The sequence below is a fragment of the Oncorhynchus keta genome, chromosome 16, assembly GCF_023373465.1.
Source record: "Oncorhynchus keta strain PuntledgeMale-10-30-2019 chromosome 16, Oket_V2, whole genome shotgun sequence".
In the NCBI taxonomy this organism is placed as follows: domain Eukaryota; kingdom Metazoa; phylum Chordata; class Actinopteri; order Salmoniformes; family Salmonidae; genus Oncorhynchus; species Oncorhynchus keta.
Genome location: NC_068436.1, coordinates 20,320,363 through 20,342,574, shown reverse-complemented (window position 1 = coordinate 20,342,574; position 22,212 = coordinate 20,320,363). Strand labels below are relative to the sequence as shown.

At 40.8% G+C, this 22,212-nt stretch overlaps 1 protein-coding gene across 15 annotated transcripts in view; it reads right to left on the bottom strand.

The window, feature by feature from the left end:
• The window catches only part of LOC118379156 (interferon-induced very large GTPase 1-like), a 77,405-nt gene extending 62,256 nt beyond the window's left edge, over positions 1 to 15,149 (bottom strand). For 10 of the 15 annotated variants that reach the window (XM_052465001.1, XM_052465012.1, XM_052465007.1 and 7 more), the window contains exons 1-5: positions 15,004 to 15,106; positions 11,410 to 12,325; positions 10,226 to 10,500; positions 9,807 to 10,073; positions 3,452 to 3,721 (exon numbers count right to left, since the gene is read on the bottom strand). In XM_052465001.1, coding sequence (XP_052320961.1) covers positions 3,452 to 3,721; positions 9,807 to 10,073; positions 10,226 to 10,286 — 598 coding nt within the window. In that variant the 5' untranslated portion in view covers positions 10,287 to 10,500; positions 11,410 to 12,325; positions 15,004 to 15,106. Of the gene's footprint in view, positions 1 to 3,451; positions 3,722 to 9,806; positions 10,074 to 10,225; positions 10,501 to 11,409; positions 12,326 to 15,003 lie in introns of all 15 variants that reach the window. The other 5 variants (XM_052465004.1, XM_052465006.1, XM_052465003.1 and 2 more) reach the window with 5 other exon arrangements.
• Positions 15,150 to 22,212: the final 7,063 nt, after the last annotated feature.

The window sequence follows — 22,212 nt, the reverse complement described above, 5'->3', positions numbered from 1 at the left end:
AATAGTAGTTAAAAAAAAATAGAACAAGCCAGCTTGCAATTCCTTTTGATATGGGAAGAAATAAGCTAAAGCAGAAGTCACAACAGAAGCTGATTTGTAACAAAAATGAAGTGTTTCTGCTATTCCGGCACCATTTCTTCCCACGCCTGGACTTCCTGACGCCCCCTCCCCCAGGTGGTGAGGGTAGGTAGCAACACATCTGCCACGCTGATCCTCAACACTGGAGCCCCTCAGGGGTGCGTGCTCAGTCCCCTCCTGTACTCCCTGTTCCCTGTTCACATGGCCAGGCACGTCACCAACAGCATCATTAAGTTGGCAGATGACAGATAAAAAATGTCTAATCTATTGTTTACCTAATATCTATTTTTTACTTAAAATGTCACTGTTGGTTAAGGGCTTGTAAGTAAGCATTTCACTGTTGTATTCGGCGCACGTGACAAATAAACTGATTTGATTTATATTCATTAATTCATATAAATGAAAAGAATGCCGTGATTATAAATACTCTCCACAATAACAAGTGTTTTACGCTGTACTTTGATAAAGTTAAAGCAAGCAGATCAACTCCTTGACATAATGACTCAAAGTGGTGTAACGTACTTAAATAAAAAAATACTTGAAAGTACTAAAGTAGTTAAGGTATCTGTACTTTACTATTTATGTTTGACTACTTTTACTTCACTACATTCCTTAAGAAAATAACATACTTTTTACTCCATACATTTTCCCTGATACACAAAAGTACTCGTTACATTTCGAATACTTAGAAGTACAGGAAAATATTGTAATTCACACACTTATCAAGTGATCATACCTACTGCGTCTGATCTATGGACACCCCAAACTCAAATGCTTACTTTGTAAATGATGTCTGAGTGTTGGAGTGTGCCCCTGGCTATCTGTAAAAAATAATAAAATATATATATATATAAAAAATGGTTCCATCTGGTTTGCTTAATATAAGGAATGTGAAATGATTTATACTTTTACTTTGATACTTGAGTATATTTAAAACCAAATACTTTTAGACTTTACTCAAGTAGTATTTTACTGCGAGACTTTCACCTTTACTTGAGTCATTATCTTTACTTTTACTCAAGTATGACAATTGGTTACTTTTCAACCTGTCACGACTCCCACCGAAGGTGGCTCCCCTGCCTGTTGGGGCGGTGCTCAAGGGTCGTCGTCGCTGGTCTACTAGCCACCACCGATCCCTTTTTCCTTTTCTGTTAGTTTAGTCTTATTAGTTGCACCTGTTCCTTTCTGTGTTTCTTGATGTTTGTCTATTTGCCTGTTAGGCCCGCCTAGGTTTGTGCGGGATTGCTATGCTGTTAGTTTGTGGATGTTCCTTTGGGTTTTCTTTCTCCAGACAGTTTTGGGTCCTGTGTATGGGCCTGTGTATGGTCCTGTTTATGGTCCTGTGTATGGTCCTGTGTATGGTCCTGTGTATGGGCCTGTGTATGGGCCTGTGTATGGGCCTGTGTATGGGCCTGTGTATGGGCCTGTGTATGGTCCTGTGTATGGTCCTGTGTATGGTCCTGTGTATGGTCCTGTGTATGGTCCTGTGCCTTGTGTTTTTGCCGTGACCGTTTTTTCCCGGTAATAAAAAAATACACATTTATTCGAACCCTCTGCTCTCTGCACCTGACTCCAAACCCACTGTTCTTGAAGGACTCTGACACCACCACTGATGACTCACAGAAATGGAATAAAGCATGAACTCAGATATTATAAACATTCATTGTTTTCAGCACCAAACTGCATTTTGAGATCTGGGGAAATCACATATAGTCCTTTTAATAACCAGAACTAATACAGTGCCTTGCGAAAGTATTCGGCCCCCTTGAACTTTGCGACCTTTTGCCACATTTCAGGCTTCAAACATAAAGATATAAAACTGTATTTTTTGTGAAGAATCAACAACAAGTGGGACACAATCATGAAGTGGAACGACATTTATTGGATATTTCAAACTTTTTTAACAAATCAAAAACTGAAAAATTGGGCGTGCAAAATTATTCAGCCCCTTTACTTTCAGTGCAGCAAACTCTCTCCAGAAGTTCAGTGAGGATCTCTGAGTGATCCAATGTTGACCTAAATGACTAATGATGATAACTACAATCCACCTGTGTGTAATCAAGTCTCCGTATAAATGCACCTGCACTGTGATAGTCTCAGAGGTCCGTTAAAACCGCAGAGAGCATCATGAAGAACAAGGAACACACAAGGCAGGTCCGAGATAATGTTGTGAAGAAGTTTAAAGCCGGATTTGGATACAAAAAGATTTCCCAAGCTTTAAACATCCCAAGGAGCACTGTGCAAGCGATAATATTGAAATGGAAGGAGTATCAGACCACTGCAAATCTACCAAGAACTGGCCGTCCTTCTAAACTTTCAGCTCATACAAGGAGAAGACTGATCAGAGATGCAGCCAAGAGGCCCATGATCACTCTGGAGGAACTGCAGAGATCTACAGCTGAGGGGAGAGACTCTGTCCATAGGACAACAATCAGTCGTATATTGCACAAATCTGGCCTTTATGGAAGAGTGGTAAGAAGAAAGCCATTTCTTAAAGATATCCATAAAAAGTGTTGTTTAAAGTTTGCCACAAGCCACCTGGGAGACACACCAAACATGTGGAAGAAGGTGCTCTGGTCAGATGAAACCAAAATTGAACTTTTTGGCAACAATGCAAAACGTTATGTTTGGCGTAAAATTTAGACCTTGAACACACCATCCCCACTGTCAAACATGGTGGTGGCAGCATCATGGATTGGGCCTGCTTTTCTTCAGCAGGGACAGGGAAGATGGTTAAAATTGATGGGAAGATGGATGGAGCCAAATACAGGACCATTCTGGAAGAAAACCTGATGGAGTCGGCAAAAGACCTGAGACTGGGACGGAGATTTGTCTTCCAACAAGACAATGATCCAAAACATAAAGCAAAATCTACAATGGAATGGTTCAAAAATAAACATATCCAGGTGTTAGAATGGCCAAGTCAAAGTTCAGACCTGAATCCAATCGAGAATATGTGGAAAGAACTGAAAACTGCTGTTCACAAATGCTCTCCATCCAACCTCACTGAGCTCGAGCTGTTATGCAAGGAGGAATGGGAAAAATTTCAGTCTCTCGATGTGCAAAACTGATAGAGACATACCCCAAGCGACTTACAGCTGTAATCGCAGCAAAAGGTGGCGCTACAAAGTGTTAACTTAAGGGGCTGAATAATTTTGCACGCCCAATTTTTCAGTTTTTGATTTGTTAAAAAAGTTTGAAATATCCAATAAATGTCGTTCCACTTCATGATTGTGTCCCACTTGTTGTTGATTCTTCACAAAAAATACAGTTTTATATCTTTATGTTTGAAGCCTGAAATGTGGCAAAAGGTCGCAAAGTTCAAGGGGGCCGAATACTTTCGCAAGGCACTGTACTTAAGTAGGGTAGTTACCTGTGGTGAGGGTCGTTAACACCAGTTGACTTTGCTTTCCATTTTCCAGCACAGCGCAGACAGTGACAGAGTATTCAGTAGCAGGTTTCAGGTCAGAGAGAGTGATGCTGGGTGAAGATGTGGTAGTGATGTGTGGTTCTGTCCCTGAACAGCGATAGGAGATCTGGTAATGATGTTGGGTTTGGTCCAATCCCGGTGGCTGGATCCAGCTAACAGCAGCTGATGTGGTGTCCACTGAGTCAACAGTCAGCTGGTCTGGAGCAGGAAGTACTAAGGGAAAATAAACACATTGTCAGGGTTACAGCTTAACTCCAGATAAACACTGAGTGTACAACACATTAAGGATACCTGCTCTTTTCATGACAGACTGACCAGGTGAATCCAGAATAAAGTTATGATCCCTTATTAATGTCACTTTTTAAATCCACTTCAATCAGTGTAGATGAAGGAGAGGAAACGGGATAAAGAAGGATTTTGTATGTGTGCCATTCAGAGGGTGAATGGGCAAGACAGAAATATTGAAGTGCCTTTGAACAGGGTATGGTATGTGCCAAGAGCATAAGTTTGGGTCAAGAACTGCAACGCTGCTGGGTTTTTCACGCTCAACAGTTTCCCATGTGTATCAAGAATGTTCCACCACCCAAAGGACATCCAGCCAACTTGACAACTGTGACAAGAATTGGAGTCAACATGGGCCAGAATCCCTGTAGAACGCTTTCAACACCTAGTAAAGTCCATGCCCTGATGGATTGAGGCTGTTCTGGGGGCAAAATGTGTTGTACACTCAAATGTAATTAAATGTTTAACAGATGTCCCACTTAACATTTCTCAAAAGTTAAATAATCTGAAAAATGTAAAAGTTGTCTCTTTCAATAAAGAGATACATAACTTCCTCTCAGATAATGTCTGAACTATGCCTCTTTCAGCCTCCACAAAAGGCCAACATCTCTTGATTAGGCTGCTAGGTGTTGCACTAAGGATTGCCATAATGTTTTAAGAAGATGTTTTATCTAGAGCTGTGGAGGTCATGACATTTAGTCAGCTGGTTATTGTCATGCAATATACAGCCGGTCTCATGGCAATTGACCGTGAATTCATGAATTATTTACAAGGTTTAATGTTTGATTCGATACATTAAATAATTCCTGAATAATTTGCCAGTAAGAAACTGCTAGCCATGGGCTGTTAACAGCTGACCACTGCTAACTGGCAAGCACAAAAACAGTGAAGTTCGGGAGTACAGACCCCAGGAAATCAGCTGCCGAAAATGCACAGTCAAAGAAGAGATTATTCTGTCAAGGAAGTATTTTTTTTATTTGAAATAAAGGCATACTAAGACAAAATACATGTGACGGGTAAATTATACCACATTAGTGCATTTATTAAAATGCTGGAAGTGAATGCTGGAATGAAACAATTAACTATGCAAATGAGCAAAAGGTGTGTGCATTAATGAAATAGACTGCTGGCTCAAATAGAAACCTGTCTCTAATAACCGTTTGTTTCCAGTGATTTATGAAAATAAACCCCTGGGATATTAATTTCACTTTTATGGTAAACACGTTTAACATCTCCAGGCCTCAACACCTACAAGCCGCTGATGCGTGCCATTGGAGCATCTACATTTTTAAGTGTAATAAATAATTTAATCATCACAATAAATCAATGTTGTATTTTAAGCAGGACTAAATAAACATAAAATGAAGAAAATGTATTTCAGAAGAACAGGGAGTTGGCAAACTGTATATTATCTGCCTACGCACCATTTGTATTTATTTGACCTTTATTTAACTGCCTGCGTGTGTGGGTATGGATGTTTATTTGACCTTTATTTAACTGCCTGCGTGTGTGGGTATGGATGTTTATTTGACCTTTATTTACCTGCCTGCGTGTGTGGGTATGGATGTTTATTTGACCTTTAACTGCCTGCGTGTGTGGGTATGGATGTTTATTTGACCTTTAACTGCCTGCGTGTGTGGGTATGGATGTTTATTTGACCTTTAACTGCCTGCGTGTGTGGGTATGGATGTTTATTTGACCTTTATTTACCTGCCTGCGTGTGTGGGTATGGATGTTTATTTGACCTTTATTTAACTGCCTGCGTGTGTGGGTATGGGATGTTTATTTGACCTTTATTTACCTGCCTGCGTGTGTGGGTATGGATGTTTATTTGACCTTTAACTGCCTGCGTGTGTGGGTATGGATGTTTATTTGACCTTTAACTGCCTGCGTGTGTGGGTATGGATGTTTATTTGACCTTTATTTACCTGCCTGCGTGTGTGGGTATGGATGTTTATTTGACCTTTATTTAACTGCCTGCGTGTGTGGGTATGGATGTTTATTTGACCTTTAACTGCCTGCGTGTGTGGGTATGGATGTTTATTTGACCTTTAACTGCCTGCGTGTGTGGGTATGGATGTTTATTTGACCTTTATTTACCTGCCTGCGTGTGTGGGTATGGATGTTTATTTGACCTTTATTTAACTGCCTGCATGTGTGGGTATGGATGTTTATTTGACCTTTATTTAACTGCCTGCGTGTGTGGGTATGGATGTTTATTTGACCTTTATTTAACTGCCTGCGTGTGTGGGTATGGATGTTTATTTGACCTTTATTTAACTGCCTGAGTGTGTGGGTATGGATGTTTATTTGACCTTTATTTAACCAGGCAAGTCAGTTAAGAACAAATTCTTATTTTCAATGATGGTCTAGGAACAGTGGGTTAACTGCCTGTTCAGGGGCAGAATGACAGACCTTGTCAGCTCGGGGATTTGAACTTGCAACCTTCTGGTTACTAGGCCAACACTCTAACCACTAGGCTACCCTACCCTGACAAGATATGTTTCCCGTGCAATTATTTCATATAATTTTATAGTAGGACTCAAATCATTATTTTAATTCAGTTTTATTTTTGGGGGCTTGGGCTCATATAGGCCTATACATAAGCTCTTATGCTCATGGGTGTTTTGAATGAATCATCACCTTAGAAAGGGCTATTCATTTCGTTGTGTTTCATTTTGAAACAACATCCACAACTACTATGTTTTCCACTCAGAAGTTCAGAAGTTCAGTTGAAACTGTCTTTAACCTGATCATCACAGTGAGTTTTAAAAGCACATACTGTTTAAGTGTTTGATGTGATTTTCAATTGCATTGATGTCAGAGAGGTTACAGGGACAATAGAGCCCTGAGTACCAAGCCATTAGGACCTGCTGGTAGTTAGCAAGTTAGGTACTACCAAAGCATGTAGAGTGCATAAAAGGAGATTAACTCAGTAGTCATGTGGAATTTTACTGAGGTCATGACCCATGACTGCCGGTAATATGTGACCGACAAGCTCGATGCAACATTTTTAATTGTGTTTTTTTACATTGGATAAAATTAGAGACTCAGAGCTACAAAAATGGTATAGCATACACTACAGTTGAGGAACAATGGGAAAGTAATTCTGCTTTGAAAGTTGATCAACTCGTAACCTCACTTTTGAGAAAATGGCCTTTGAATGCTTTGGTACACCTACTGGAGAGCTCTTCTTTGTCTACACCCATTCAGCATTGTTCACCCCTCTTAAGCTTTAGCCCCGCCCATCTCTTTTAGGGATTAACATGTGAGGCCATGTACTAACCATTTCAAGACTAAAGGCTGGTTTATAATACAGTGTGTTCGCAAATTTTATCTAGAGTGCCAGAGTGTGCTCTGGGTGTTCGTAAACTCAGAGCGTTGCCAGAATGTCCGTTTGTAAATTCAGAGCGCACACTGGAAGCTATGGCCCTAAAGTAGGATTGATCCAAGCGTTCTGACCTAACAACAGCAGTCAAGCACCCAAGCTAACTGGCTAACGTTGGCTAGCTTAGGAGCTACATTCAGATATTAATGAGAGAACACCTCACTGTGACCATTTCACTCGCAAAAATTGCATTTACCACTTATTGCTTAGCTAATAAAAAATACATAGTATACAATCGGTGACTCATTGTCATATTTATCCTGATACCAGATTCGAATTGACACAATCCTAACACTAGCAGCAGGTTAGGCTGTTTTTATGTTATCCAGAACGTTGGTGACTGTAACTGTGCTGCTGGTAACAATTTAATTATATGTTTAAATGACCAACGTTTACCGACACATTCAACAAGTGTAGAGCGTTCGTAATTGGTCAGTTATTCTGGCCTCTGGCACACAGACGAGAGTGCTCTGAAATCAGAGTAGACAGCTAGAGGGAATTTACCAGCTACATCTATCAACAGTTGGGTTGTCGCAGTGACATGAATATTCTATTTAAATGGTTACTTGCATAGTGGAGTCATTCGTATCTAAGACATGTAGCTAGCTAAAGAATGAACCATAACCCCAACTCATGACGTTACTACCCTGCATGAATCTGCAGATAGCTAACCAACCAGGTTCATAACTAGCTATAATCAGCAAAGGCTCTGATATACGAATATTATAACTACACACAGATCATACGTAACGTTAGCTAGCTAAAAGTACACTAACTCGAAATGAAAACGACTGACAAAATTAGAAACGTGTACTATATGAGAATGTAGCTGTATACTGGGATGGACACGTCTAACTCTTGGTATAGATTTAACAATTTCATGGTCACCGCAACATCACTCTACTTTTCCACCGGTAACGTTCTAGTCATTTTATTAAATGTTTCATTTAAATGTTTATATCCTTCCAGATGGAAAAGTAGAATAAATCCAGGGCTTTTGATATGGGAAGAAATAAGCTAGAAACAGAACAGAAGCAACAAAATGTATATTTGTAATGTAACAAAATGGTTGTAGTTCGTTTATTTTTAATTTGATTAACTAGGCAACTTAGTTAAAACATTCTTATTTACAATGGCGGCCTACTAAAAAGCAAACGCCTTCTGCGGGTGGCTGGGATAAAAATATATTTATATAAGACAACACACACAAGAGACACCACGTTGAGAGACACCACAACACTACATAAAGAGAGACAACACTGCATAAAGAGAGACCTAAGACAACATAGCAAAGCAGCAACACATGGCAACACAGCATGGTAGCAATACAACATGGTACAAACATTATTGGGCACAGACAACAGCACAAAGGGCACGGTAGAGACAACAATACATCACAGAAATCAGCCACAACTGTCAGTAAGTGTCCATGACTGAGTCTTTGATTGAAGATACCAGTTTGAGTGTGTGTTGCAGCTCATTCCAGTCGCTAGCTGCAGCGAACTGAAAATAGGAGTGACCCAGGGATGTGTGTGCTTTAGGGACCTTTAACAGAATGTGACTGGCCGAAAAGGTGTTGTATGTGGAAGATGAGGGCTGCAGTAGATATCTCAGCTGGGGAGGGGGGAGTGAGGTCTAAGAGGGTTTTATAAATAAGCATTGAGACAGCTATACAGAGATGACCAGTTTACAGAGGAGTATAGAGTGCAGTGATGTGTCCTGTAAGGAGTATTGGTGGCAAATCTGATGGCTGAATGGTAGAGCATATCTAGCCGCTCGAGACCACCCTTGCCTGCCGATCTATAAATTATGTCTCTGTAATCTAGCATGTGTAGAATGGTCATCTGAATCAGGGTTAGTTTGGCAGCTGGGGTGAAAGAGGAGCGATTACGACAGAGGAAACTAAGTCTAGCTTTAACCAAGTCTAGATTTAACTTTAGCCTGCAGCTTTGATATGTGCTGAGAGAAAGACAGTATACCAGCTAGCCATACTCCTAAGGACTTGTATGAGGTGACTACTACCTTTGAGGGTTTAGAGCTTGACACCTGTGGGGAGAGGGGCATTCTTCTTCTCAAAACACATGACCTTTGTTTTGGAGATGTTCAGAACAAGGTTAAGGGTAGAGAAAGCTGTTCTGACTTCATACACTGCACTCTTTGAGAGAGGTAGTTAGCAAACCAGGCCAAAGACCCCTCGGAGACACCAATACTCCTTAGCCGGCCCACAAGAATGGAATGGTCTACCGTATCAAAAAGCTTTGGCCAAGTCAAAAAGATGGCTGCACAACATTGCTTAGAATCAAGGGCAATGGTGAGATCATTAAGGTTGCAGTGACACATCTATAACCTGAGCGGAAAGCAGATTGCATACCAGAGGATACTACAGACATCAAGAAAGTCAGTAAGCTGATTATTGACAAGTTTTTCCAACACTTCTGATAAACAGCACAAAATAGAAATAGGCCTATAACAGTTAGGATCAGCTAGATCTCCTTTAAATAAAGGACAAAGCGTGGCTGCCTTCCAAGCAATGGGAACCTCTCCAGAAAGGAGCGACTGGATAAAAGGTTGGAGAGAGGCTTTAGTGGTAAAGAGATGATGAGCTGTAATTAGGGGAAGATCTCTTACTAGTGCAGACTGTTGTAGAGACAGGTTCACTCTGTTCCCCATTGCTCAGCACAGTTGCAACACTAACAGTGTACTCGGTGCCAGGATGCAGGTTTGAGAAGGTTTTGTGGCAGTCGTCAGTAACGTCTGTGAGGGGGAATGTTCCTGGGATGCAGTTGGATATGAAGAAGCGCTGTGGGACTTTCTCCATCCCTTCAGCCTTGGACCAGTGGAGAGTGAAGGAGGTCTCTTCCAAATGGTCTATCTTTAAAACTTTGGGTGGGACCACTGAAACAAAAATCAATATTTGTTTAGAATAGAGGTTGTGCTGTTTTTGACAGTCCAAACATGTCTCTAGTAATGAATGACTGATGTAGTCTGGATAAAAACACAAGTTAGCCTACTATACCTGTGGATAGGGATGCTGAGGCGTACTGTACCTGTGGATAGGGATGCTGAGATCCATCTGCTTTGTCTTCCATCTTCTCCCTCTGTAGCCATGTTGAACTGGTACTTTTCATCAGGTTTGAGACTGCTTATTTTAAGATGATGCCCACCTTTCACTCTTGAGCTTGTTTCACCGTCACACCCCAGGTCACTCTGAATGTCTGTGGTCCTGTCAGCCACTGAGGACGACTACAGCCCAGAGACACAAATACTTATGTCAAATACTGATGTCAGCAGCAGGACATGGATTCACCAGGAGGGGGCAGCACTGGTGAAGGAATAATGAGAGAGAGAAAAACAGACTTTATTGACAGTAAAATTACAAAAACATGTGTATTATTCATCCCAGCAATTAACACATGTTAAAAACAACTACATCCACTGAAGAAAAGTGTTCAAAATACAAAATATTCCCCTTAAAGAGCCATATATGAGTTAAGGACACCGGACCTCATATTTAAAGACTTTTGGAATCCACATTTAAACTAACAAGAAGTTATATTTTCTGGGGGCAGAAAACACACCGTATTGTAGAAATGACCCAGGCTTAGGTTGGACACCCATCTGCCTGAACCTGGTCATGGCTAGACGGGATACAGTTGATGTCTAACTGACGTCAGACGTTGATTTCTTTTTGCATTTAAGTTAACCCTAACCCTTTTCCTAACCTTAACCCGATTATCCTAACCTACTATGTTAATTGTCCTAACTTGCTGCATAATTTCTCCTAATCAACCTGCTACAAAAAGTCAATCCTGTGCTGCGTTTGAATACCCCATACAGGCTATTCCCAAACTGGGATACGAGCAATGCCGTCGGGGTTATGCCAAATAAAAATGTGTTTCACATTTTCAAACTGTCGATTTAGACGTTCCAATAGGGCTATACATTTGGGTGGTGTTTTCCCTCACCTGAATAGCTTCGGTTCACTGCCAAAAATAAAATGAAACCATCTAGTGTTCAGCGAAATAACACAATGTCAAATAAATGTAGCCTAGTGAAATAATGAACATTCAATTACATTAACCGTTCCTCTCTCGCGGAATTCCACTAACAGTCCGTTGCCAAACTATTGTTAAGGACTTAAATTCTTCCTGCTGCAGCGGATATGGCCGGGACAATGCTGGGGAAAAGGCCCAAAAAACTATACAGACAATGACTTCATCAAACAACAAACTGTTTCACGACGCATCAGTGAATTCTATGAGTTACAGCTGGATGAGTCAACAGACGTGGTGGCCTGGCACAGCTCCTGGTATATGTCTGTTACAGCTGGATGAGTCAACAGACGTGGTGGCCTGGCACAGCTCCTGGTATATGTCTGTTACAGCTGGATGAGTCAACAGACGTGGTGGCCTGGCACAGCTCCTGGTATATGTCTGTTACAGCTGGATGAGTCAACAGACGTGGTGGCCTGGCACAGCTCCTGGTATATGTCTGTTACAGCTGGATGAGTCAACAGACGTGGTGGCCTGGCACAGCTCCTGGTATATGTCTGTTACAGCTGGATGAGTCAACAGACGTGGTGGCCTGGCACAGCTCCTGGTATATGTCTGTTACAGCTGGATGAGTCAACAGACGTGGTGGCCTGGCACAGCTCCTGGTATATGTCTGTTACAGCTGGATGAGTCAACAGACGTGGTGGCCTGGCACAGCTCCTGGTATATGTCTGTTACAGCTGGATGAGTCAACAGACGTGGTGGCCTGGCACAGCTCCTGGTATATGTCTGTTACAGCTGGATGAGTCAACAGACGTGGTGGCCTGGCACAGCTCCTGGTATATGTCTGTTACAGCTGGATGAGTCAACAGACGTGGTGGCCCGGCACAGCTCCTGGTATATGTCTGTTACAGCTGGATGAGTCAACAGACGTGGTGGCCTGGCACAGCTCCTGGTAGATGTCCATTATGTTTATGGGGGTCAATTAAGGAAGACATCCTCTTCTGCAAACCACTGGAAACCAGGAGAGGATACTTTTAAGTACCGGACAGCTTTGTGACATCAATTGGACAGGGAGACAGTGGATTGGTAGCGTGCGTGCAAGCAGTTGCTCCCGACGCCACTTGGGTACACTGCAGCATCCACCGAGAGGCTCTTGGGTACACTGCAGCATCCACCGAGAGGCTCTTGGGGACACTGCAGCATCCACCGAGAGGCTCTTGGGGACACTGCAGCATCCACCGAGAGGCTCTTGGGGACACTGCAGCATCCACCGAGAGGCTCTTGGGGACACTGCAGCATCCACCGAGAGGCTCTTGGGGACACTGCAGCATCCACCGAGAGGCTCTTGGGGACACTGCAGCATCCACTGAGAGGCTCTTGCTGCCAAGGGAATGATTGACAGCTTGAAAGACATTTTGGACACTACAGTGAAAATGGCTAACTTTGTTAAAGCAAGGCCCCTGAACTCTCGTGTATTTTCTGCACTATGCAATGATATGGGCAGCGACCATGTAACGCTTTTACAACATACAGAAGTGCCCTGGTTATCAAGGGACACGTTTTTTTTTAATTGAGAGACGAGCTTAAAGTTTTCTTTAATGACCATAATTTTCATTGTCTGACCTCTTGCATGATGACGAGTTTCTCACATGACTGGCCTATGTGGATGATGTATTTTTTGTACAATTTGATGAACAAATAAGGTTTCATATGTAAGATGGTTAAATAAAGAGCAAAATTATTTATTATTATTTATTCCCTGGTCCTGTAAGAGCTCTTTGTCACTTCCCACGAGTCGGGATGTGGCAAAACTCACACTCATTCTTATGTTTAATAAATGTATAGTATAGAGCGTGTGTGTGGCAGGCTTACAATGATGGCAAATAGCAACATTTGAGAGTGCACTGACCCTGGTGCTAGAGGGGGTACAGCTGGAGGTTGAATGTTTGAAGGGGTACAGGACTATAAAAAGTTTGGGAACCAGTGCCGCATACTAACATACTGTATAATACTTACTTAGGGTGTGTTCGTAAATTTAATCTGGAGTGCCAAATTTCGATTGTCCATTTGTAAATTCAGAGCGTATCGCTTCCGGAGAGTTCAGAGCGCACACTGGACGCTCTGGCCAGGGAGTAGTAGGGTTGATCAAAGCGTTCTGGCCTCACAACGGAAGTCAAGCTCCCAAGCTAACTGACTAACGTTGGCTAGCTTGCTACAGTAGCTACTCCCAGACACAAATGAGAGAGCACCTCACTCTGGCCATTTTATTCACTCGAGCTGAGCTGGTTAGGCTGTTTTCATGTTATCCAACTCATTGGTGACTGTAGCTGTGCTGCTGGCAACAATTTAATAACGCCTTTTCGCCTAGGTTTACTTACACCGGCCATATTCAAGGGGTGTTCAGCGTTCGTAAATTAATCAGTTATTCTGCGCTCAGGCACACTCAGAGGAGAGTGCTCTGAAATCAGAGTAGATAGCCAGGGCGAATTTACAAACACACCCGAATTAACAATGTCTATTGAGAACGTGCAAAGACTATACCACTTAATTTAGCTAAGCATGATGCGAGTAATCAAGCCAATGAATGTTGGGTAGTTAGATAGCTTATAGGGGTGGGTATAGTTTCTGGGACGTTACAACAGGAATCTGTTCCAAAACTTTGTAAATAACAAGGTTACCAACAAACAACGCATATAAAGTTGTATATCGGCAAAATAAAATACCGGGTGGGGACTGGGCTTCATTAAGTTTTTCACTCACCACCTTTATTCTGAAAAAAGTATTTCCTCACTCTGGTCGCCTATGGACAAACAAACAATAAGCTACGTGGCGAGTTGATGCCTATTCGCCAGCTAATTAGCTACGTGAATTGACCATGCTACTTTGAACATGTTGTTTGTTGACAACCGTGTACTTATTAAAGTTTTTGGAACAGATTCCTGTTGGAACGTTCCACAAATTATACCAACCCGCGTATAGTCAATTTACTGTCAAATTGAACGTATTTGAGGGGGCTCCCGAGTGACGCAGCGGTCTAAGTCACTGCATCTCAGTGCTAGAGGCATCACTACAGACCCTGGTTTGATTACAGGCTGTATCACAACCGGCCGTGATTGGGAGTCCCATAGGGCAGCGCACAATTGGCCCAGCGTCGTTAGGGTTTGGCCGGGGTATGCCGTTATTGTAAATAAGGATTTGTTCTTAACTAACTTGTCTAGTTAAATAACGGCTAAATAAAAAATGAATACATTTGTAGCCAACTAACGTACTGCTGTAATGATATGCTATGTGGTTCGTAAGGATAGTGTAGCTAAAACAATGTCAGCCAACGTGTAACTTATTTCAAAAGTCACTACATTGTTCAACAGTTTCTTAACATTTGTCATAATTAATAAAAACAATGAATTTGTATCCTTAAGTCGCCTGACTTCGGCTACATATTTTTCCTTCAAATCTGATGGGTTTTCGGACACCAAAAATGTAATTGAACTCAATAAGGCCTATAGAGCACTCAATGACATGACCGCCTATCAAAGTTAGCAAGAAATACACTAACACTATTGTTTCTTTCAATATAACCATGTATTATTTTAGGATGAATATAATATATCGGCTTAACAAAACACATCTCAGCGTCTGACCGCGTGTAAAAGAGAACCTTTTGTAGACTTTGTGGCCATAGTGGGCCTAGTTGGGTGTTTATGTTTTTACTTTACTTTATTAGAAAGAAGTTGAAAATCAGGTTATTATCTTCACGTTTCGTTGGGATAAATAAAAATGGACTCATAAAGAATGTTACACATGACTTACAAAATAGAAATATTATCAACCTACCATTTCTCCCGCTGTCGAGAAGCCTCAGGTGGAGCTACATAAAATAGTTGTCAAATGTACCTTCTTCTTTGTTATAATGGTTTTCGCAACAATTATATGTGCATTCCGCCACCTACTGTGCAGGTGGATAATAATAATATATTTCAACAGGTATCCCTACACTGGCCCAGAAGGATCATGTGATTGCGGGACATTTCAGGCGACAGTAGTCCTTGCACTGCAAGGAGACCCAAAACGTATCGGCTGCGGATATAATGATGTCCAACTTCTTGGACACTTGTGGAGGACATTTAATAACAGTGGCGATACATTCTACAAAATCCACCTTTTTCCACAATAAGTGTATCCAGATCACTTGATTGAAGTATAACATTTGCAGCTGGTTGTGGTGCATCTTCTTCCGAACTGTGGCCCCTTCAATGTTCTTCACCGCCTCCACAAAAGAGATTTGCTTGACACCTCAACTCTTTCACCCTTAAAATTGTTATCCAAAAAAGCGTATTCCAACAAGGAACGATTCATCAGACTCGTTTTCCACAACAATCGTAGCACTTTTTGTTCCATTCTTGGACTTCACTGTTGTCCACTCAACTGTCTCGTTAACTGTAACCGACGCGCTTTCAGCTTCAAACGACTCTTTAAAAAACAGTTCTACGTTTTCTAAGAGCCAGAGTATGTAGTTCTGATAATTGTCATTTTTCTGGTGTCAAATTAATTAAAAACATCTGGAAATAACAACACATCTGATAAATGTTGGCAAACGCTGCAAACTTTATTAAAAATATTTATTCTACATTCAAATGGTTCACCAAGTGGAAATGTCTTCAACTCGTGGTTAAATTCTGTTAACATACCAACAAACATAGACCAGAAAATGTACATTATTCCTATGATCTTTTTGTCATCCCTGCGACAGTTGTAATCACTCTTTTGTTCCTCCGGGTGGAAGCAAAGGTCTTTGTGGAGCTGATGGTCCTAAAACGTTGTCAGAAAGCAGACATGACGAGAGTGAAGAAGCTCAGGGATGAGTTCAAAGGTACAGAGACCCAATGTGAATTATATTCAATGCGTTTATGATATGAAGAGATTGGTTTTGTGTGTATCTGAAGAGCACAAAGATTAAATGCCAGAACGTATTTTCTCTCAACCTGCTCTTTCTACACCTCTCTCTCTCTCTTTCCATTTCTTCTCTGTGTTCATACTTATTGTAGTTTATTTGGGAGAAATCACCACAATTAGAAATAATGTTCATTCAATGAGTTGTATTTATTTTTTATGTGCTCATTTATTTTTCTATAAACAATTATTTTAAAAGTATTTCATGATGAATAGTGTTACATCTTTATTAATTTAACTGAGAAATGTTGCATAAATTTTTATACAATAAAATAATGCCGAGATGTAAAAAAATTAATCAGAAGTCATTCTTTACATTGTGCATCTTTGACAAAGATGCAATACACGTTTCTCTCCTGTACTGCAAAGTTGTGTCATTATGTTTATATGAATGAGTCCTATCAGCAATAATCAGTATATGATAACAGTGCTATAATCCCAAACACAGTAGTTCACATTTAGTTGTATTACAGCCTGAATTCAAAATGAATTATGTTTTATATATTATTTTACCAATCTACACACAATATCCTATAATGACAAAGTGAAAACATGTTTTTAGTTTTTAGAAATGTTTGCCAACTTATAGACAATTAAATACAGAAATATGTCATTCACATAAATGTTCAGCCCCCTGAGTGTTAGGATCACCTTTGGCAGCAATTACATCTGTGAGTATTACTGGGTAAGTCTCTACGATCTTTGCACACCTAGATTGTACAATAGTTCCACATTATTATTTTTTTTAAATTCTTCAAGCTCTATCAAGTTGATTGTTGATCATTGCTGGACAGCCATTTTCAAGTCTTCCCATATATTTAAGTCAAAAATGTAACTAGGCCACCCGGGAACATTTAATGTCATCTTGGTAACAATCACAGTGTATATTTGACCTTGTGTTTTAGGTTAATGCTGAGAGGTGAATTTGTCTACTGATGTCTGTTGGATAGCAGACTCAACCAGGTTTTCATCTAGGATTTCACCTGTGCTTAAAGCTGCATTCCATTTACTTTTATCCTTATTCTTTTACAATGAGAAGGATACCCATAGCATGATGCAGCCACCACCAGGCTTGACAATATGAAGAGGGATATACAGTTATATGTTGTAATGGATTTGCCACAAACATAATGCTTTGTACTTGTACTTTCTATTTCCTTTCTTTGCCACGTTTTTTGCAGTTTTACATTAGTGCCTTATTGCGAACAGAATGCATGTTTTGGAATATTTTGTATTCTGTACAGACTGTAAAGTTTGGTTGGTGGAGTAGGACACATTTTCTTTGCTGTTTGAGCATGACAATGCCCCCGTGCACAAAGCGAGGTCAATGCAGAAATTGGTTGTTGAAATCTGTGTGGAAGAAATTGACTGGCCTGCACAGAGCCCTGACCTCAACCCCATCAAACACCTTTGGAATGAATTGGAACGCCAACTGCAAGCCAGGCCTAATCGCCCAACATCAGTGCCCGACATCACAAATTATCCTGTGGCTGAATGGAAGCAAGTCCCTGCTGCAATGTTCCAGCATCTATTGGAAAGTCTTCCCAGAAGTGTCTGACACACAGAAGCTTGGTAGCAAGTCCTCAAAGTATGAGTGAATTCACTGTCCTTTTAACCAAATTCAAGAGGAAATGCAGCCCCAACCTTTAAAAATACATCAAACAGAAAACATAATGCCATTAATATCCCATGTGCAGCTCTTTAAAAGCTCTTGGAAAAAAACAAACACAACAATTTAATTCGCACAGTAATATACATTTAGTCAATTAAAGTTTTCATGTCTTTCAAGTTTGGTGTCTTTTCAGTTTGGTGTGGGTTTTTCATTTGTTTTCCTGTTCTTGGGCAAATTTAGTGTTGTGCTCATGATGTGTGTCTTTTAGGTTCCTGTTGTTGCTCAACTCCCAGTGGACTCCCCATGAGTGTCTTTCAGAACCCCTCCTAAACCCACCTGTTTCTTGTTGGTTGTTGTCAGTGACTCTCTGTTAGTTCCCACTTCTGTTTGAGCTACATTATTTGGTTCTTGCTGGAGAACGTAAGTGGTTGTGATTCTGGATGACCAAATTGCTAGCAAGATTGACAAGAAACTTCCATGTGGTGAATTGTAAGTGGCTCGTTTCAACTCGTTTCATCATTATTGATACTGTTTCTTGTTTTAGGTGTTTTGACTGATTTCACGTTAATATGAGTAATATTTGCTAGCTGTCTCACCAGCAACAGTAATGATGTATTTGAGACAAGGGCTCATTGTTCAAATGTATTTGTTTTCAAACATTGGAGATGAAATATAGTTTACATGCTGTCAACAATCTAAGCCAACCCTGTCAGTTATGCCCCATGGTTGCTCATTGATTTTGTTGTTGTACAATGAACCCATCTGTTATATTTTAATCTTCATTTAATATCATTTTAAAGTATGCATTAAGTTGTCTAATATGCATACATTAAGATGTCTGATATACTATACTTGTCATTTGAATGTAGACATTAATAAATGCATTTCTGTATCTTCCGAAATCTTTACAATGGAGTAGCACCAAAATGAATGTGCAGAGGCTTCAAAACAGCGCCCCCTGTCAGTTGTCTAGGGGTAATGCATATCTTTGTTAGAAACTAGTCTGAGGAAATGTATAGCAGTATAATAATTGACCACTAGATGGTGGACTTGGTACGTCATCTATGGACATGTGACCAGACCAAGGGCCCGTTCAGCAGGATGCAACGTTTAGGAACTGAAATATAGTATGTAGTAAAAAAAACATGCCTCTCTGACGTGTAGAATAAGGAATCAATCCGCTTTATTGATATAATTTATATCTGCAACTTTTGACCAAAAGGCTTCTAAATGTGGCCAGAGGCTCTTTTGCAAATGTCTCCCTCTACTTGTCTCCTCCCCTACCTCTGCACTGATTGGCTTCACAGGTGAAAACAATATGGTGGAAGGAAGCTCATCATTACGCTAGCTTAGCTTTCACCTGGTCAGCTCTTTCAGATCAGTGAAGGAGAGGACAGAGAGGAAGAGTACTTTTTAGACGACTGAGAAAAAGAGCCAGTGTGTATTGGGTTAGTGTTGTGTTAATGAATTAGCACAGGCTGAAGCTCTTCTCGGCCAGTCATGCATAGTCACACAGAATGGATTTTTATTGGTGGAACCTTAAGTGTGGAGGACGGGCTTGTAATGGCTGGTGCAGCATCAAATACAGTGGGGCAAAAAAGTATTTAGTCAGCCACCAATTGTGCAAGTTCTCCCACTTAAAGATGAGAGAGGCCTGTCATTTTCATCATAGGTACACTTCAACTATGACGGACAAAATGAGGGGGGAAAAAATCCAGAAAATCACATTGTAGAATTTTTAATGAATGTATTTGCAAATTAGGGTGGAAAATAAGTATTTGGTCAATAACAAAAGTTTATCTCAATACTTTGTTATACTCTTTGTTGGCAATGACGGAGGTCAAACGTTTTCTGTAAGTCTTCACAAGGTTTTCACACACTGTTGCTTGTATTTTGGCCCATTCCTCCATGCAGATCTCCTCTAGAGCAGTGATGTTTTGGGGCTGTTGCTGGGCAACACGGACTTTCAACTCCCTCCAAACATTTTCTATGGGGTTGAGATCTGGAGACTGGCTAGGTCACTCCAGGACCTTGAAATGCTTCTTGCGAAGCCACTCCGTTGCCCGGACGGTGTGTTTGGGATCATTGTCATGCTGAAAGACCCAGCCACGTTTCATCTTCAATGCCCTTGCTGATGGAAGGAGGTTTTCACTCAAAATTTCATGATACATGGCCCCATTCATTCTTTCCTTTACACGGATCAGTCGTCCTGGTCCCTTTGCAGAAAAACAGCCCCAAAGCATGATGTTTCCACCCCCATGCTTCACAGTAGGTATGGGGTTCTTTGGATGCAACTCAGCATTCTTTGTCCTCCAAACACGACGAGTTGAGTTTTTACCAAAAAGTTCTATTTTGGTTTCATCTGACCGTATGACATTCTCCCAATCTTCTTCTGGATCATCCAAATGCTCTCTAGCAAACTTCAGACGGGCCTGCACATGTACTGGCTTAAGCAGGGGGACACGTCTGGCACTGCAGGATTTGAGTCCCTGGCAGCGTAGTGTGTTACTGATGGTAGGCTTTTTTTTACTTTGTTCCCAGCTCTCTGCAGGTCATTCACTAGGTCCCCCCGTGTGGTTCTGGGATTTTTGCTCACCATTCTTGTGATCATTTTGACCCCACGGGGTGAGATCTTGCGTGGAGCCCCAGATCGAGGGAGATTATCAGTGGTCTTGTATGTCTTCCATTTCCTAATAATTGCTCCCACAGTTGATTTCTTCAAACCAAGCTGCTTACCTATTGCAGATTCAGTCTTCCCAGCCTGGTGCAGGTCTACAATTTTGTTTCTGATGTCCTTTGACAGCTCCTTGGTCTTGGCCATAGTGGAGTTTGGAGTGTGACTGTTTGAGGTTGTGGACAGGTGTCTTTTATACTGATAACAAGTTCAAACAGGTGCCATCAATACTGGTAATGAGTGGAGGACAGAGGAGCCTCTTAAAGAAGAAGTTACAGGTCTGTGAGAGCCAGAAATCTTGCTTGTTTGTAGGTGACCAAATACTTATTTTCCACCATAATTTGCAAAGAAATTCATTTAAAATCCTGCAATGTGATTTTCTGGATTTTTTTTCTCTCATTTTGTCTGTCAAAGTCGAAGTGTACCTATGATGAAAATTACAGGCCTCTCTCATATTTTTAAGTGGGAGAACTTGCACAATTGGTGGCTGACTAAATCATTTTTTGCCCCACTGTACATCAAACGCATGGTTTCTATGGTTTCTATGTGTTTGATGCCATTCTATTTGCTCTGTTCCAGACATTATTATGAGCCGTCTTCCTCAGCAGCTTCCAATTGTCTATACGCTTTCAGATGAATCTCATGCATTCTGACACCAACAAAACCCTGTCTAAGGATGTCTCTCTGATAACTGGAGGTCATTGCCACCTGTCCTACTGTAGTCAATGATTAGTCCCAGTTAGTTTAGTAACAAAACCTTAGACCCTGTTCTGATAACTGGAGGTCATTGCCACCTGTCCTACTGTAGTCAATGATTAGTCCCAGTTAGTTTAGTAACAAAACCTTAGACCCTGTTCTGATAACTGGAGGTCATTGCCACCTGTCCTACTGTAGTCAATGATTAGTCCCAGTTAGTTTAGTAACAAAACCTTAGACCCTGTTCTGATAACTGGAGGTCATTGCCAACTGTCTTACTGTAGTCAATGATTAGTCCCAGTTAGTTTAGTAACAAAACCTTAGACCCTGTTCTGATAACTGGAGGTCATTGCCACCTGTCCTACTGTAGTCAATGATTAGTCCCAGTTAGTTTAGTAACAAAACCTTAGACCCTGTTCTGATAACTGGAGGTCATTGCAACCTGTCTTACTGTAGTCAATGATTCGTCCCAGTTAGTTTAGTAACAAAACCTTAGACACTGTTTTGATAACTGATGGTTATGATCCAACCCTTCATTCTGGTGTTGCCTCCACAAACAGGAAGTTAACAAGATACGAGTTCAATTGTAAACAGTAACATTGACTCTCTTTCATAGTGGCAGAGAGGTGTCTTTTCCTTCTAGATTCCATGTTAATATTAGATAAAGTATAAAAAAGAGAGGTGTCTTGTCCTTCTAGATTCCATGTTAATATTAAAGTATAAAACAGAGAGGTGTCTTGTCCTTCTAGATTCCATGTTAATATTAAAGTATAAAACAGAGAGGTGTTTTGTCCTTCTAGATTCCATGTTAATATTAAAGTATAAAACAGAGAGGTGTCTTGTCCTTCTAGATTCCATGTTAATATTAAAGTATAAAACAGAGAGGTGTTTTGTCCTTCTAGATTCCATGTTAATATTAAAGTATAAAACAGAGAGGTGTTTTGTCCTTCTAGATTCCATGTTAATATTAAAGTATAAAACAGAGAGGTGTCTTGTCCTTCTAGATTCCATGTTAATATTAAAGTATAAAACAGAGAGGTGTTTTGTCCTTCTAGATTCTATGATATATAAAACAGAGTTGAGAACAATAATGTTCTAGTCAGGAAA